Source organism: Panonychus citri, unplaced genomic scaffold (assembly GCF_014898815.1).
Source record: "Panonychus citri isolate SS breed McGregor unplaced genomic scaffold, ASM1489881v1 Contig00094, whole genome shotgun sequence".
NCBI lineage: Eukaryota > Metazoa > Arthropoda > Arachnida > Trombidiformes > Tetranychidae > Panonychus > Panonychus citri.
In genome coordinates this window covers 432,767-452,268 of record NW_026515499.1, presented here as the reverse complement: position 1 = coordinate 452,268, position 19,502 = coordinate 432,767, and the positions used below count along the sequence as shown (strand labels likewise).

The 19,502-nt window shown below is 32.3% G+C and overlaps 1 protein-coding gene across 1 annotated transcript; it reads left to right on the top strand.

Moving 5' to 3' along the window:
- The first annotated feature begins 7,904 nt into the window (after positions 1 to 7,904).
- LOC128387803 (mitochondrial-processing peptidase subunit beta-like) lies at positions 7,905 to 8,761 on the top strand. Its single transcript, XM_053347077.1, has 2 exons — positions 7,905 to 8,314; positions 8,436 to 8,761. Exons 1-2 carry the CDS (start codon positions 7,990 to 7,992, stop codon positions 8,561 to 8,563), a joined length of 453 nt encoding a protein of 150 aa, XP_053203052.1. The 5' UTR covers positions 7,905 to 7,989; the 3' UTR covers positions 8,564 to 8,761.
- Positions 8,762 to 19,502: the final 10,741 nt, after the last annotated feature.

Here is a 19,502-nt window from a genome sequence, read left to right as displayed (position 1 = left end):
TTACCTGCACAACCAAGTCACCCAGAACCTTGAATTTTCACACATGAACTCATCATACCCATATGTATACATGGTATCAAAAACATTGTTCTAGAAATTTTTTGACATGCTGTAGAAAACTTTCATTTTCTCCATAGACTCCTATGTAAAAATAGATTTTTGTCTACCTGTATCTTCTGAACCAAAAGTTTCCGCAGAAATTCCATCCATATGTATGACCTATATGTTAAGGGCTATACACTGAAAAAGTTTCAAGACGATTTGCGAACGGTGGTGTTCTAGAGTCTTACCGAAATTTTATTTTATTCAAATTGTTTTCCCTGATTCTTAATCAATCTAAATACACGTTTTGGCCACTTCGATAGGCACTTTCTGATGAGCTCTTAAGGTATTTCATTCCAAACACTCTGAATAGCGTTTTGCAAACCGTTCAAAGTTCGAACTCTTTTTTTCGCCAATTGAAATTTCATGTAACCCCAAACGAAATAGTCCATTGGTGCAATGTCGGGGGAGAATGGAGTCCACCGATGGGGTTTTATGTACGAAATATTTTTCGATTTAAGAAATTCTTGAGTTTTTTTCGAAGCATGAGAAGGGGCGGAGTCTTGGTGAAAAATCGAATCTCCTGCAGGGTAGAGACGAGGAATATCTTCTTCAATCATGGGTTTCAAAATAGAATTGATGTAGGAATCAGAATTTATTTTTACTCCGCTTCTAACGAACCTCAATTTCAATTTACCATGAAAAGAAATCGCCCCCCATACCATTAAACCTGGAGAGAAACGAGGTTTTCGTTGAACGAATTTTCGGACTTTTTGACCTCTACGCGCGTAATAAAACTTAGTTTCTTGTTTCGTATCGCTTAAATGGAATAGACATTCGTCACTAGTGATGATTTTTTTCCAATTTCCCCGTCTCAAGTAGTTATACAGCCACGGCGCTCTAAGCCGCCGAGTTTCGATTTGTTTCTCAGTAAGATGATGAACATTCCGCTTTGCTCTTCGAACCAAGTTAAATCCTTTAAGATGATAACGAATTGTTGACCGGGAAACTCCAAATCGCCGAGATAGCGCCGAAATCGTCGGTGGATTTTCATTTAGTAGCGATCGTTTGATCGCAATCAAATCGACGATCGAAAGCTTTTTCATTCGATTCCAATTTTTTTTTCGTTCGATCTTTTTTTCTGATTTTTTTTGGTCATTTTCTAATTTAATATGTTTGTATCTTTTGATTGATGCTAAAGAAATCGATATTCCTTTCGATTTCATAATCTTATGGACCATTGATGAACTATGATTTTTTGCAAATAAGCATTTAACTTCAGAAAGTTGATCGGCTGATAACTTGATTTTTGCCATCAAATAAAAAATTTACTCACAGATTAGAAAAAAGACTTAGATCAACTAATTAAATCACAAAGAAAAATTTTTAATATCAATGAACTAACTAGAAAAAAATTAATTTTAATTTGGCTCAAATGTTTATCTCCACCCCTGTAGTTGTAACGGGTTAAACTTAGATTTTCTGGAGTAATTCAGATGGCATATCTCTAAAGGAATCACAACGGACCTTTTATCGTTTAGCTTTTGATTGAAGAGATTCATTTTTTGTCTGTTTGGGTGCTGCGATGGTCTTTGATTTTGAAGGGTTTTTCTTGGGGACTTGTGGATCAATTGATGTTGTTTTTTTGCTGATCAATTCACGGGAATGTACTTTCAAAATTGGTACTGATTTAGATTTGAGATGGACTGTTGGAATTACTACTGATTTAGATTTAAGATCTAACGACGATTTATGTTTGCTCCTTATATCAGGTAGTGAGCCTTTGGATGGAAGATTTTTTGTCTCGACCATTGTGTTCGGGACTTTTCTAACCTCATTACGACGAGTATAAAATACAACGAATGCAATCATAGAGATAATAAAGGCGATAACTATTAATATTATCAACAGGCTATAAGAAGATTCAGGAGGAGGAAGCGGATGAGGAGGTAGTGTTGGTGGTGGTGGTGAACCGATGGTGAAATGATGACTATAAGTGATCAAGTTATCAATGTCTTCTGTTTCAAATGGACCTCGTCGTCTAAGCATAAGAATCGATAATCGATATTGACCAGAATTCACCCGATTACAGTTGAGATAAATCTTGGACTGATTATAACTAACAACAGTACAATTTTCTATGAATGAAAGTGTTGTAATGTCGACTAAAGTGAAGTTCAAGGGAAAAATATCTTCATATCTTGAATGGAAACCAAGGAGATCGAAGCTTAAATCAAATGTCGGTTCATCAGGAGTGTAGTCTACTTGGATATTAATCGGACTAAAACATGGATTTACTGTTTGATTCGTGAGTGTAATTTCTCTGTGAAAAAGATGATAGATTATAATTAAATTGAATAAATAAGAAATATATATGAATAAACTATTTAAATTCTTACCTTGAATTAGCAGAATTTGTATCACCGATTGAGCATTCACCCGATGTTAATGAATTTCCTCGTCTCCATTGACAATATCGAAGAAAATCACCATTCGGATTATAAATTTTCGTTGTAAAGCAATCAATACATGAATTGTTCAGAAATGGACACAAAATAATTAATTCAGTGTAAGAATATTGATTAAGTGTAATTATCACACGTGGATGAGTAAAACCGTAATAATAAATTTGTGAAATAGTTAGATTTGCATCAACGATATTAGGATGAGTGAAAGTAGTTTCATTCGGGTGGGGCAAGACAGAATAATTTTCATCGACAAAGTGAATTGAATATCGATATCTGGTATAATCACTGTCAGAGGAAAGAACGAGGAAAACATGCCCTGGAGTCGCATCGAGAGCCAATGGAATAAAATCGATTATTCGAGTCCAGTTTCCAGTTAGAATATTTGTAAGATAATTACCACTAAAGTCTCTACGTATTGACATTACTTGATTACGGAAATATTGGCGCTGAGAGTTACACTCTGGACCAGATTCATTGAATAAATCAACTTTCCAAAAAGTACTCGTAATTTGGCAGCTGTTAATTGGCCTTTCGAAGTCATCCAGCATAGGATTAAATGGAATCACTGCAATATGATCTCTTTCATTGCGATTATAAGAGACTGCAATCAAAGAGAATGAAGATCCATAGTTCATGATAGAAAAAGAATCAACAAATCGAACTTTGTCAATCGAACCATAACGTTCGTATAATGAAATCGAATGAAGTTCGGCGTAGAAACAGCCTTCTATAGTGACACGTTGTGTATTGTTCGAAAAGATTGATAGTTGAGAGATGAAGTAGACTGGCCTTAAGAGGTCAATTGTTAGAAGGCCGAACAAGTAGATCTTTTCCCGAAACTTGAATACTTGAAGAATTTTAAACGAGCGAACTGTAGATTCAATGGGATATTGATAGTTATTTGCCCGATGACTAAATCCACTGGCAGCAGATCTAACAAGAAAAAATATACTTGCTCGAGAATTCGTTATATTGGTTCCTGAAAAAATTGCAATTTCATATAATGAAGTATTAATGGAAAGCCATCGATGAGTATTGCGGGATCCAAAGGAAACAGGTCCGGCTATTAGTTGAAAACCATTTTCTGTATAGTTATAACGCGCGAAATTGACACGGCTACCCTTTCTGTGCAATAAGTAGTGGTAGTTGTAATTGGGTCTACGAGAATAAGCTGGAGCAAAATGAGTTGCGCTACTTTGTTCACCAACGGTATTAGAGTCCGTGTTGAGAGCTTGATTAGAATAGTTAGTTGTGTAAAATTTGTCACCAGTGAAAAAGAAATAAGGAGATGTTAAACTGTCGTTGAAAATCGGAATCCAAACATTTGATTCGTGGATTAGAAGATGACAATTAACAATAATTATGTTGAGAAATGTACAAATTGAAGGAAAACTTGTCAATGAAATTAAATCAACCATTTTGTTCGTGAGACCAAAATACAAACAATTGGATATTTATCTTGTTCTAATCATGGAAACACAAAAGGATTATATTCACAGGATAATAATCGAGACTTATTTTCATTCTCTTATCCCAATGCTCATAATTTCTTGATTGCAATTAATTAAGTGTAAATCAGTCTTCACCTTCGGTGATTTGTGTAATTTCCGCGAACAATTTGCTCACGATTCAATTGGTATCGACAATTATAGACCTTTATGGCACCCAGAATGGTAGATTGACTAGAAATAGAACAAAGTCTAAATTAAATGTCGGTTCATCAGGAGTGTAGATCGATTGAATATTAGTTAAACTGAAACATGGATTTACTGCTTGATTCGTGAGTGTAGTTTCTCTGTCGAAATGATGATAAATCAGGATTAAATAAATAGGATAGAAGAGTAACTTCATTATACTTTATTTAAATTATTACGTCGAATCTGTATCACCGATTGAACATTCACACGATGTTAATGAACTTAATATTTATTCTCTTTGATTCAATTATATTTTCGTGAATAAATCAACTGCAATTTGATTTTCTAGAAAATTATCTCAAGGCTATCAAATGATTAACTTTTTAGATTAAAACTTAATCAATTCACGATACTAATTGTTAATCTCTTGACTCATCAAGACCTTGTATTCATTGAGATTAAACAAATTGATTAATTCAACATAATTGACAATCAAATCTATTATAAATAACGGTAAAACAAAAATTATCATTTCATGTATAATCATTAATTCATCAGAACAAGTCAATTAACTGTTTGAGTAAATTGTAATTAACTTTTCAAAGATGATGATTAACTCATGAGTTTTTTTGTTCATCTTGTATATAAATTGTAACAATTTATTGATCACACTTTGCGAAAGTAAAGTTTTTGTTAACTTTAATCATCTTTATTAACAGTAGACATCGTAATTGGTCAAATGTGTTAATTGTTATTTAGTTAACTTACAGGATAATATCACAGAGGGAAACAATTAAGATGTTAGATAAAGTCAGCTAACAGAAATTGAATCCAAATGTTTAGTTAATTAGTTGAGGGAGTTGTAATTTTCCTAATATGATGAATCAATTTAAATTGTACAAGACAAAAACCTTGTACTAATTTTAAAGGTAAACAACAAGTATATAAGGTAACAATTAAAATTGTGATTAAATCAAAAGTCAAAGATATTATAAAGTAATATCACAATGATATCGATTAAATTAAAGATGACAAATTGGAAAAAAAGGAATCAAAGTGACAACAAGGGAACAATTTAAATTGTTGATGATTAAGATGAAAACATGAATTGGACTAGTGAGATTAAACTTGAGTTATTGAAACAAAAATAGAGGTAAATATGTTTACATAAATACTGTTTGAATTATACAGAGAAAAATGGAAAAACACATGGAAAACAAACTGATTTATCGCGCGTCCAACTTTCGACCTCGATATCTGATCTAATAGTATATTTTTAAGAATAATTTTTAATAAAATCTGCGATTTATGTCTTGAATTCGTAATGACTTTGAGGAAAAATCGCAAAAAAATTCATCAATTACTAAAAATCAACATTGTTTGCCAGTTCCACTGTTCATTAGCTACCCTTTAGTTGGACTGTAACATGGATTTACTGTTTGATTCGTAAGTGTAGTTTCTCTGATGGAATGAATAAGAAAGAGAAGAAACTATTTAAATTACTACCTTGAATCAGTAGAATCTGTGCATCCGATTGAATATTCACCCGATGACAAAAGCAAAGAAAATTACCATTCGGATTAAGAATTTTGGTTGTAAAACAATCAATACATAAACTAAGGTTGGAGAACTTAATTTTTATTGGTTCCCTCATTCATTTCTGGAATAACTAACAGCTAAATACAGTTATGTATACATAAGAAAAAGGCAAAGGAAAAAGATAAGAAACTAATGAAGATAATCTAGAAGTGACTTTGTGGCTTCCGGTTACTATCGGAGGCATAAATGTTGTGAATAGTTTTCGAAGATCTAATCGAAGAGTGAATTCGATCAACATCAATGAAATTACTGTTAGTGTAGTTTCTCTGTAAAAAAGATGATAGATTAGAATTAAATTGAATAAATAAGAAATTAATTAATAGATATTAATACCCAATCAACATTTCCGACTCGGTAGCGAGTCGGAAATCAATCCAAAATAACCAAACCGATTCAGCTCTGACTCGGAAGCTTCCGATCAGTTCTGAATCAGAAATTCTAATGATAAATTTCCAAAAGTTGTTGATGTTTACAGAAAAGATCTTTACATAAACAAAAAATGTAATAGAAATCTTAGTTGAAAAATATATTTTTATTTTGGAAAATTTTCTGAATAAAAATAATATTCAGAATAATGTGAGAAAGTTTTCGAAAAGAATATTTGAAACTGTATACGAATGTTTACGACAATGAATATGTTTCATTTTACTGGGTTCTACTGAGAATAGTTGTAACGGCTTAAACTTAGATTTTCTGGAGTAATTCAGATGGCAGATCTCTAAAGGAAATCACAACGGACCTTTTATCGTTTAGCTTTTGATTGAAGAGATTCATTTTTTGTTCTTTTTGTCTGTTTGGGTGCTGCGATGGTCTTGGTTTTTGAAGGGTTTTTCTTGGGGACTTTTGGATCAATTGTTGTTGTTTTTTTGCTGATCAATTCACTGGAACGCACTTTCAAAATTGGTACTGATTTAGATTTGAGATGGACTATTGGAATTACTACTGATTTAGATTTAAGATCTAATGACGATTTATGTTTGCTCCTTATATCAGGTAGTGAGCCTTTGGATGGAAGATTTTTTGTCTCGACCATTGTGTTCGGAACTTTTCTGACCTCAGTGCGAGGAGTATAAAATACAACGAATGCAATCATAGAGATAATAAAGGCGATAACTAGTAATGTTATCAACAGGCTATAAGAAGATTCAGGAGGAGGAGGTGGTGGTGGTGTTGGTGGTGGTGTTGGTGGTGGTGTTGGTGGTGGTGTTGGTGGTGGTGTTGGTGGTGGTGTTGGTGGTGAGCCGATGGTGAAAGGATCACTATAAGTGATCAAGTTGTCAATATCTCCTGTTTCAAATGGACCTCGTCGTCTAAGCATAAGAATCGATAGTTGATATTGACCAGAATTCACCCGATTGCAGTTGAGATAAATCTTGGACTGATTATAACTCACAGCAGTACAATTTTCTATGAATGAAAGTGTTGTAATATCGACTAAAGTGAAGGTCAAGGGAAAAATATCTTCATATCTTGAATGGAAACCAAGGAGATCGAACCCAATCAACATACATTTTTTTAGAGAGTCAAAATGATTAGATTTTGACTCTTTGATGACTCTTTTTTAGACTCAAATTGTTTTCAAATTTTTTTTGAATAATTTTTATTCAAAAAATAATAAAAAAAATCAAAATTGAGTAAAATTTTACTCAATTATGATTCAATAACATTTACTATTTTTTGAGTGTTTTAAATCAAAATAAAATTTAAATTTATTTAAAGCATTGCGCATTTAAAACACTCAAAATGCGTAAATGTTACTGAATCATAATTCCAATTAGATGCATGATTCCAAATAATATTGAATCATAGAATCATAATTCTAATTGGAAATAATCACGGAAATTGGAATCATAATTATAATTGGAAATTTTGATTCCAATTTTCTTGATTATCATCAATTGGAATCAAAATTTCCAATCATAATTATGATTCAATAACATTTGGAAACAAAATAATTAATGGAATTTACATTGGCCGATTAATTAGTTTGATTAATTTTTCTTAGATTTTCATTTAATTCAATTTTTAAATAAAAAAAGAAAAAAATTAACTAAATTATTTGAGAAAATTAATTACTCTCTCCAGTTCAAAATTCGCGGTTCAAAGTGAATCGATCCATCGATTGGATGAATTTTTGTTCACATTAAATCGTCCTTGTTACTTTTGGGTTCTGATTTTCATCCTCTTATTGTGATTGTTTTGTTTTTTTCTTCCGGTGATTAAATAATTGTTAATATTTAATTATGTCGTCTACCATTTTACGAAATGCTCCAAGGTTAATCCAAACTTTGAGTAAAAATAATCAAATTCAACGGTTTGGGTTGAAAAACCGTAAAATTTCTGCTGTTCCAACTCGTGAGATTTTGGTTAACTATCCAGAAACCAGAGTCACCGAATTGTCTAATGGTATTAGGGTAGCAACTGAAAATTCTGGCCTCAAAACTGCCACCATTGGTGTTTGGATTGATGCTGGATCAAGATATGAAACACCGGAGACTAATGGAGTTGCCCATTACCTTGAACATATGGCCTTTAAGGGCACAAATAAACGTAGTCAAACCAATTTAGGTTAGTTAATCTCTTTTACTTGTTTAACTATATTCTACACTTAATTCTAATCGATTCTCATTAATTTGGTTCTTTTTTTGTTCTCTCTCACTCTCTTACTTACCTGTGTTACCATGATTAGAATTGGAAGTTGAAAATATGGGAGCTCATCTTAATGCTTACACATCTAGGGAGCAGACTGTCTATTATGCCAAATGTTTATCTAAAGATGCTCCTCATGCTCTTGAAATTATTTCAAATTATTATTGACCAATTCGATTCAAGAAAACGATTCTAAAAAAAAGGAATCGAGGAAGATCCAGAATCAGATTCAAATTCTGCTTGGGATGATAATTGTTTCGAAGAATAAATATTCTTCAATATTTTGATTCAAAAAAGTTTGATTTCATTTTTCAAAATTAATTAATTAAATTAATTTAAAATAAAACTGATTCTTTGAATCGCAAATCTAAGATTTATGTTTGCGTTTTATTGAATCAATCAAGTTTGATTCCTTTAAATTCAAATTTAATTTTCAAAATTAATCAAATTAATTTAAAATAAAACTGATTCTTTGAATCAAAAATCTAAGATTCAAGTTTATATTTTATTAAACAATCAAGAGATTCTTTGATTGAAGAATCAATAAACATATTGATTCATTTTCTTTCGTCTTAATCAATCAAAAAATTTACTCAATGTTGATTCATGGCCGTTCAAAAACGGTCAAAAAAGAGTCAAAATAATTCATATTTGAGTCAATTTAACTCAATTTATTTGAATAACTATTGACTCTCTATTGATTAATTTTATTAAAGAGTCAAAACTAATCAAAATAAGAGTCAAATACAATCAAAAATGAGTCAAATCTCATCAAAAGGCATTGACTCTCTAAGGAGTAAAAATGTCCCATCCACCTTGTTTTTTGACTCTCTCATGACTCTTTACTGTTGATTGGGAAGCTTAAATCAAATGTCGGTTCATCAGGAGTGTAGTCTACTTGGATATTAATCGGACTGAAACATGGATTTACTGTTTGATTCGTGAGTGTAATTTCTCTGTGAAAAAGATGATAGATTATAATTAAATTGAATAAATAAGAAATATACATCAATAAATTTATTGATGTAAATTTATTGACGCGTGATAATTATCACGCGTGGATGAGTAAAACCATAGTAATAAATTTGTGATATTGTTTCATTTGCACCACCAATATTAGGATGAGTAAATGTAGTTTCGTTCGGGTGGGGAAAGACAGAATAATTTTCATCGACAAAGTGAATTGAATATCGATATCTGGTATAATCACTATCAGTGGAAAGAACGAGGAAAACATAACCTGGAGTCGCATCGAGAGCCAATGGAATAAAATCGATGATTCGAGTCCAATTTTCCGTTAGAATATCTGTAAGATGATACCCCCAAAAGTCTCTACGTCTCGCCCATATGTAACTGTTAAAAGAGTTACACTCTGGACCAGATTCATTGAATAAATCAGCATTCCAAAAAGTACTCGAACTTTGGCAGCTGTTAATTGGCCTTTCGAAGTTATCCAGCATAGGATTAAATGGAATCACTGCAATATGATCTCTTTCATTGCGATTATAAGAGACTGCAATCAAAGAGAATGAAGATCCATTGCTCATGATAGAAAAAGAATCAACAAATCGAACTTTGTCAATCGAACCATAACGTTCATATAATGAAATCGAATCAAGTTCGCTGTAGAAATATCTTTCTAACCTGACATTTACCCTATTGATCGAAAAGATTGATAGTTGAGAGATGAAGTAGACTGGCCTTAGGAGGTCAATTGTCAGGAGCCCGAACGAATAAATCTTTTCTCGAAACTTGAATACCTGAAGAATTTTAAACGAGCGAACTTGGGATTCAATGGGATAATGTAGATAAGGTTGCAAACGACTTTGTCCATCGACATAAGATCTCATAAGAATAAATATTTCCGATCGAGAATTCGTTATATTGGATCCTGAAAACATTCCAATTTCATAAAATGAATCATTAATTGAAAGCCAGCGATGAGTATTATGGAATTCTCGAGGAAATGGTCCGGCTATTAGTTGAAAACCATTTTCTGTATAGTTATAATGCGCGAAATTGATTTGGCTTCCCTTCCTGTGCAAGAAGTAGTAGTTGTTGTAATTAGGTCTGCGAGAATAAGCTGGAGCAAAATGAGTTGCGCTACTTTGTTCACCAACGGCGTTAGGGTCCGTGTTGAGAACTTGATTAGAATAGTTAGTTGTGTAAAATTTGTCATCAGTGAAAAAGAAATAAGGAGCTCGTAAACTGTCGTTAAAAATCGGAATCCAAACATTTGATTCGTGGATTAGAAGATGACAATCAACAATAATTATCGATGAGAGAAATATACAAATTAAAGAAAAACTTGTCAATGAAAATAAATGAAACATTTTTTTCGAGAAAAAAATTGGACAATTATCTTGTTCTAATTATGGAAACACAATTAGGATTATACTCACAGGATAATAATCTAGACTTATTTTCATCCTTATATCCCAATGCTCATAACTTCTTGATTGCAATTAATTAAGTGTAAATAAAATGATTATTTATACAGCCACGAAAAATGAGATGAGAACAAAAATTATATCTCTATGCGTATAAGACATAATTTTTGTTCTCATCTCATTTTTCTTGGCTATATATCATGTTAAAGCTTATTATCTAACCTCTCTAATTTTATTAATGAAAAATCTAAAGTTTTCTAACAATCGAGCGAAATGTAAGCTCAAAAAATTTTCGCCATTACTTAGGAGTTTACCTAATAAGAAAAGAAAAAAGATAAGAAAACTAATAAAAATGACCCAGAAGAGACTTTGTGGCTTTTGGTTACTTTGGGGGTCGAATTTTAATGAATGGCATCGAGAGAATTTACTCTCGGTGTTAACTTCTCCTTCGATTCAATTAAACCCAGTGAAACCTATTGGACATTATTCACTTCCATTTGTATTGAATTCCAGGTTGAAATCAACTCTTGAGATTGAGGTTTTATTGAATTCATTAAAGTTGTGAATAGTTTTCGAAGTTGCTTTCGAAGAGTGAATTCGATCAACATCAACTGAATGATTAGTATGTGCCAATTTATTTACCAATCTGGAATTAAAAAATACCGTATGGCCTTTAGAAATCCAAGATTCGAGTCCAATTTCCCGTTAGAATATCGTTAAGATGATAACCTCTGTGAAAAGAGTTGCACTCTGGACCAGATTCATTGAACAGATCAGCCTTCCAAAAAGTTGTCACAATTCGACAACCATTAGTTGGCCTTTCGAAGCCATTTAGCATCGAATTAAATGGAATCACTGCAATATGATCTCTTTCATTCCGATTATAAGAGAACGCAATCAAAGAGAATGAAGATCCGTCGTTCATGATAGAAGAGTAACTATTTAAATTATTACCTCGAATCAGTAGAATCTGTATCACCGATTGAACATTCACCCGATGTTAATGAACTTAATATCTTTTACTCTTTGATTCATACTGATTAATAAACTTTTAGCAAGTCAATTCATTCAATTATATTTTCGTAAATAAATCAACTGCAATTTGATTTTCTAGAAAATTATCTCAAGGCTTTCAAATGATTAACTTAATCAATTCACGTTACTAATTGTTGATTTCTTGACTCATCAAGACCTTGTATTCATTGAGATTAAACAAATGGATTAAATCAACACCATCGACAATCAAATCTATTCAACGGTAAAATAAAAATTATCATTTCATTTTCATTCATAATTGTTAATTCATCAGAACAATTCAATTAACTGTTTGAGTAAATTGTAATTAACTTTTCGTAGATGATGATTACCCAATCAACAGTTTTGACTCAAAAAAGAGTAAAAAATAGCATTGGTTTTGCCATTTTGACTCTTTTATGAGTAAAAACCAATTGAGACCGTTTTGACTCAATAAATTGAGTCAAAAGCTATTCTCGTGAATCTCATCATTTGAAAATAAGAATTGAATCTTAAGTAGAGAAATTTGGAACTAAATAGAATCTTTTATTAAGTGAATTAATTTTATTAATCAAAACAACCAACATTCCAATAATCTTGAGATACATCGTCAGAAATTCCATCCAATTTCAGATCTTGTTGCGAAGCTTTCGGTGGATCTTGATTCATTGATTCTTTCCTAGCTCGATTCTTGAATGACATATTTCTTTCACATAGCTCAGCAATGATTCTTTTCCGAACGATCTTTTCTAGAGAATCTGAATACTTATAGATTCCAGCTTTCCTAAACAAATGATCTAAAAGTGAAGAACAAAAAATTAGCTTTATCAATCAACTAATGAGATTCTCAAAACTCACTCAAAAAAGCTCGAATTCTTTCTTGACCTAATTTATAATCGAAAGGCCCAACGCATCTTTTGGAAAAAGGATCTTCAAATCCCCAAATGAAAAGTAAAGGTAATTTTGTATTTTCATTTATGAAATTTTCTCTACTTTTGAGTAAAGATTCAATACAATTTTTTTCGATATTTTTCTTTCCTAAAGTAACACGAAGATAATAAGATTCAGGAAAGCAGAATCTTATGATTCTATAAGCAAATGAAGAAGGACTTCCTGCTTTTGCATCTCTAATAGCTTCATAGTAAGAATCCAAATCCAGTTGAATCTGTCCTTCGAGGAATATTTGATTCTGTTGATTTGGAGAATTCAAAAAAGTTAGACAACGATGAAACTTAGAAATTAAAGTATCATTATTAAAAGTACCTTTTGAGTATTCTTGTAAGTATTATCCACCTTAGGGACTATTTTACAAGATTCATTCTCAATACGAATCTTATTCGTAAGAATTTCATGAATCAATTTTAGAGAGTGAATCATAGAAATCATAATTGAACCACTTGTATCGAGCTCAGATAAAACCTTAGCTTTTCTATCAAGAATCATTATCTCTTTTTCCAATTTACATATATTAGAATCCGAGAGTGTTGAATCTTCTTGTATTGAATTGTTTGATATGTCAATTGAATCTGAAAATGTTTTATCAGTTATACAATTTTCGGTTTCATTAGATGTTGATTCAAGAGAAAAGATTTCTTTAGGTATTTTTTGTGTGGGTTCGGTAGCCCAATTATCCATTCGACTTGATTCGAACAACTGATTAAAACTTTCCATTGGAATCACTTTCCTCATTGGTGAATCTTTAACTGTTTTCAATGGGTAATGATCAATTTTTAAGCTCTTTCCATATCGTTTCATTTTCATGAGATTGTTCCATGCTGGATTCTTGGTAGCGTTTGTTTTCATAGAGACTTTAACCTCTAACGGTGATTCTGTTGAAAAAACATAGAAATTTAGCTGTGATTCATGAAAATACCTGGATTGAATAGATTCCTGTACTAACCACCATATGCAATAAGTTGAGCCATGAAAGTTAAATTTTCAATCTCGATCAGGAAGTTGTTCTTTTGCTTATCCATAAAGTAACTGTATGGAAACTTGATTCCTAGACGTTGAAATTCATTTTTGGTCGTTTTCACAAGAATTGGTTGTCGAATCTCAGTGAAATTGGTATCAAGAATATAAGGAATGAACACAACATAAATAGATCCGGTTGGTAGAGAGTTGGTTAGATTCACAACTTTTGGATTTGATTCACAAGTGGTGGAAACGGGTAGAATCTCCTCAATTGCAGTTGAAAGATCACTTCTCGATTTTTTGGTTCCAGTATTTTCGATTTCATCATTTTTTTTAGAAATTCGCTTACTCGAACATGGATTAGTGTTGACTTGTTGTGATAAACCGAATAAATTATCGAAATCACTAGCACATTGTCGGTCATTTGAATTTCTAATAGGCAAACTGTAAGACATGATTTGTAACTAGTTATACTTGGTGAGATGTAAAGAAACTGCAATGATAAAATGAACGTTTATTGATTGAAACTGTGAATGAATCTAATTGATACAAAAATAAACTTGGATATATATATTTGAATTTGATTTGAGTGACATTGTCAAGGTTGAATTGTAAACTTTCAGTTTTAGTTTGCAACAGATCTTGACCAATGAAATCAAGAGAAAAATAATTTGGAAAATTGATTTTTTTGTTTAAACTTCTTTCGAATACTATTGGATAACTGAGTAACTATTTTGATGAAAAAAACTGATTGAAAATCAATTGAAGGTGAACGTTAAAGTCATGTGACTATGAGAGTAATAAGAATCTGTACCTTTAAGTTGATTGTTGTTCTTTTGATGATTGTTCGAGAAGATTCTGAAGCTGAATTCGTTGATCATGAGTGAGATTCGCAAAATCTATGTTGAAAGTTCTTTCAGATTCTTGCTGATTGTTCTGGTCTTTCTTCTTGTCCGTCTTTTCGTCTTTTTCCATGAATGAATCTTCGTCAATATCTGAAGGAGAGACAATCTTCTTTTCATCAATAATTTCCTCATTTGTTTGTTGAGTGACTTCAGAATCGTCGACATCCTTATCTTGATTTGTTTCATCGTTTTCTTCATCAACTACAGATTCTTTCTCGTTTTGTATTGGATTTTGGTCATCGTACATTGATCTGATAGGACTTGAGATTGTTTGCTCACTAGGAGTTTGAAAGAATTCATTTAATGAATCAACTTTCAATTTCTTTGGTTGATTCTCAGTTTCGTTATCGAATCTCGATGGTTTTATGGGTTGAGTGAAAGGTAATACATCAGAATCTTTAGCCAGCTCAGTTTCTTCATCTTCTTGATCCATTTCTATTTGCTTTCGCTTTTTTTCTTTCAGTGGGGTTGAAGTTTTGTACTGATTCTTGGTAGATAGATTCTTTGGAGACTGTGGATTCTTTTGTTTTTTCTTTTTCGCCTCTTCTATATCATGTAGAGCTACCTTTCTATAAACTGCAGAAAGAGCAGCTGATGATGAAGTTGACTGAATATCTTCTCGTGACGGTCCAGCTGAGTCCTGGTCTTTGAGTGGTTCCAGTTGAGAAAAGAATCCTTTATGTGACGAAACAACTTCTAGAGCATCGAAATGAGACATTCTTTTCAAAGGAACAATAGGCTGCGTAAGAGATAATTCATGTTCTTCCATCTTAGCCTGATTGGAATCACGATTACTAAGATCTTGAATATCATCATCATCTTCTGAATCTGAATCAGAAGATTCTTGTAAAACAGAATCCCACCCAGCTGAGCGTTTCTTTTCCAGCTTTGTTTTATTGTAATGAATTGCCTTGGATAACGTAGATACCAAGAGTTTTTCTTCGATGACAGTATATTCACTTTTTCCACAAAGTCGAACAGTATGATCTGAAATAGAAATATAAAATTGTAAAAAACTCATAAACACTTTCAAGCGAATTAGTAATTACCAAAAAAAGCGGTCAGTCTCCGTGTTCCAAGATCCGATTTATATTTACCACTAAGAGGATAAGCCAATGGATTCTCATAGCTCCATGTTCCAATTAATGAGGTTTTACCTCCTTGCCCACGAATCGTTGAATCTTCCAACCAATGTTCTGGAAAACAATATCTTACCAAATTTGCGATCACGATTCCTTGAGTTCGAGAATCAGCATTTCGAAGTGATTTTGTTGCTTTTTTATATTTAGTTGATGAAACTGGTAATATGCCTTCTATTAAAGTCTCTGAGCCAGTCTCATAAGTTTCATCATCCGGAATTTGTCGAGAATCATATGTTTGCCGTTTTTCAATAGGTTCTTGCTTTATCGAAACTCTGGAAACTTTTTCTTCATTTACTTGTCCATCAAAAATCGCTATGAACAAATCGAAAAGATTCAGCATATCATTGAATAGAAAAGCTGGAGCAGTATTTTGAGGGATTACACTGACTTGTTGCTTGATTTTCGCAAGAATATCTTTCATTTGAGACAATTTCACACCTAAAGACTCTTCAAATTCCTCATCTTTGGTAGATTCTTTTTTGATAGCCATTTGTTTAGTTGTTGATCGAAGAGTTCGAGTTGGTTTCTCTTCGGATTCAAGATCTATCGTTGTGACACTTTGAGATCTTTTAGGCTTTGAATCATAATAATAAGATCTTGTAGCTTCTTTCCTTTTGACAAAATCCACTTTCTTTAGAAACTGTTCGAAATCCGATTGCTTAATTGGCTTAAGCGATTTATCCTCCGCTTGATTAACCACAATTCCTTCAATGTCAAACCAGTGATGGACCTTTTTCGGCAGCTTGGGAATACGGGAATTCTTCGTATTTTCTAAGAATAGTTGGTATGAATCTTTCACTTGATGAGAATCACCTTCACAGAAAAAAGTATGAGAATCATAATTTCTAAGAATCTAACATATAAAATAAACTTACCTCCAGTTGCAGCAATCAAAGCTGGGATAGGTTTGAAACCAGGGATTTGTAATTCGATCACATTCTTAGAATGAAGCTTATTGGGTTCAATATCAAATGGAATCTCATTTCTATCCAATTTGAATGAAATCGGAACGCTAGATTCTGATCCACTTTTATTCACAACTCTTAGAATAGCTATGACAGCTTTTTGATTGTTTAAAAGCTTTAACATGATAGAAATTAGCGTTGGTTGGTTAAAAATCACTGTTGATTTCCTGGCTTTGGATCTCTTTCCGGTAATTTTGACAACTTTTGTTTTCAACTTTCGAAAAGCTTTCATAAAATTCAACAATTAACACTTAAAAGTCCGTTTTAGGTCACAATTTAAAAAATCAATCAATTTATAAAAAGAAACACGTTGTGATTGAAATAAAATGTGATTAAAAAATGACTTCCGAAATTGATTAGATTTCAATTATGGCTCTTTAAAAGAGATAAGCTTATCACTAAGATAAGAAAACCAGTTTCCATGGTTACAGAAAAGAACAAATAAAAAAGAATAGAATTTAATGTAAATTCTATTCTCTTTTATTTAAAATTCTATTCTCTTTTTGACCTTCAGTTGTTTGTTCAAAAGATTAAAAGAACAAATTTAATTGATTTATTAATTAATTTTCTTAATTAGTTGTTTAAATCGTTTAATTTGATTTCTATTTGTTTTTAAGATTCAATTGTTATTATCTTTGTTTTGTGATTTCTCATTGAGACTCAACTTTAAACAAATAAAATCTCCTTTGTTTACAAAATGGCGGATAAGAATATTTTCTCAACTCGAACAATTTATCGACATTTGAAACAAAGAAGAATGAATAATCAACTGGATTACCTTAATTCTATTCCTGAGATTTCGAATCAACGTGAAAATGAAAGTGATGAAAATGAAGCGAATTTTCTTACAATCTCAATGGAAAACTCTAATATTTCGTGCGAAAGTGAAAGTGAAAGCGAAAGCAATGATTCTAGTGATTTCACCTTTGTTTTTCAACCGAATAAAAAATCACCTACATTCAAGGAATATAGTGAAGCTTTTATGTTCGCTCTAATGGCTCGAGTTGGATTGAATCTTACTCAAGCTGAAAGTGTTGTGAATCTATTCAATACCATGAATCTGAGATTTTCTAGGAATCCACTTCAACTTCCTAATATGAGATATTTCTGGGATAGAAAGTCAAAGGAGAATCCAGTAAACTGTTTTTTGATATGTGAAAATGGTCACAATCATGGCCCTTTTTCAGGTGAACCGAAATCATTTGGTGAATACAATTGCAATGGTGAATGTGTAAAAGCTAAAATTGAAAATGAAAAATATTTTTTGCACATCAGTCTAAAGAGCCAGCTTGAAACTCATCTTCCATCATTACTTAAAGACCATTGGAGCTCATATGATGAAGATGATTTAATTCGAGATATCAGTCAAAGCCTTCAGGCGAAAAAGGTGAAATCTGAAATGAATGCAAGATTAAATGATTCTCGAATCAGGCGACTAACTTTAACTCTACATGCAGATGAGGTACAAGCTGGAAACTCATCATCAATCAAGATTTTTCCCGTCTTCGTTTCTTTGAATGAACTGATTCCAAGAATCAGGAAATCTCACTTTTTTCTTGTTAACTTGTTTGTTGGAAAAAATAAGCCAAGCGTCAGAAATTTTCTTTCACCGATCGTCGAAGAGCTGAAAATCTTAGAAGTTGAACCAGTTATTTGGAAAGATAAAGATGAAGTTTTTCACCAAGCGACTTTTCATTTGATTGGAATGGTAGCCGATGCTCCGATGAGAGCTTATTTAAGAAACGTACGTCAATATAACCATTTCAATGGTTGTGATTGGTGTCTCGTCACAGCCGAATCGGATAATCGAGCAAGAGTTTTCCCTAATAATTTTGATATAAACACATTGGAAAGAAAACATTCCGATTTTCTTAGATTCGCAAAACATTGTAATAATGAATCGAATATTCTTCCGGTTGAATCTATGATTCCAAGATTCAAAGGACTTGTTGGTGTTTCACCATTGGTTGAACTAAACTCTTTCGATATGGTTTCTGGAATCAGCGTTGAGACAATGCATTGTCTAGTGTTAGGGGTTTTTCGAGGATTAATTTCACGTGGATGGTTTGGAAATGAAAGTGTAAATTTTCTAGAAAAAGACATTGGTAAAACCTTTTTCCGAGATGAACTTTCGTCTAGAATTTGCAAAATCTCTGTTCCGTCGGAATTTGCTCGACCACCTCGTAGCTTAGACAATTTAGCTTACTGGAAAAGTGCCGAATTTGATAGTTTCTTGGTGTACTACTTTTTCCCGGTGATCAAAGGATTAATGAAGCCAAAATTCTACAATCATATTATCTGCCTGATTAGAATCTATTACTTGGCTCACTCTGGACCTGTTGATGAATCTATGATTCTAGAAATCAAAAATTTAATAAAAGAGTTTCAAGTATTCATTGAGCTCCACTATGGGAAAGGTTTTCAAAGTTATAATTTGCATATTCTATCTCATCTTCCTAGTTCTTTGGTTAACCTTGGACCTGCAGTTGATGTCTCTTCTTACCCACTAGAAAATTACATGGGAATCCTCAAAGAAAAAGTTCACCGTTCATCAAACATTGCACCTTCTCTAGTTAGAATCTTCATCAATGACTTCAAGTATTTCGAAACAGTGGAAAAAGATCTTTCGAATTGGAATCTCAATGAAAAAGAAAAAAAAGTTTTTGGTCTTTTTTCAAAGCAACATAATCATGAAAGCGTTCCAATCTACTTGAAAGATGATTCAATTCATGAAGATATACGCGATGAAACTCTACTAATAGCTAGAACTAAAATCG

Coding starts and splice junctions, on each gene's coding strand:
- LOC128387803 (XM_053347077.1), top strand. CDS start 7,990: ATGTCGTCTACCATTTTACGAAATGCTCCAAGGTTAATCCAAACTTTG. Junction 8,315..8,435: donor ACGTAGTCAAACCAATTTAG/GTTAGTTAATCT, acceptor TACCATGATTAG/AATTGGAAGTTGAAAATATG.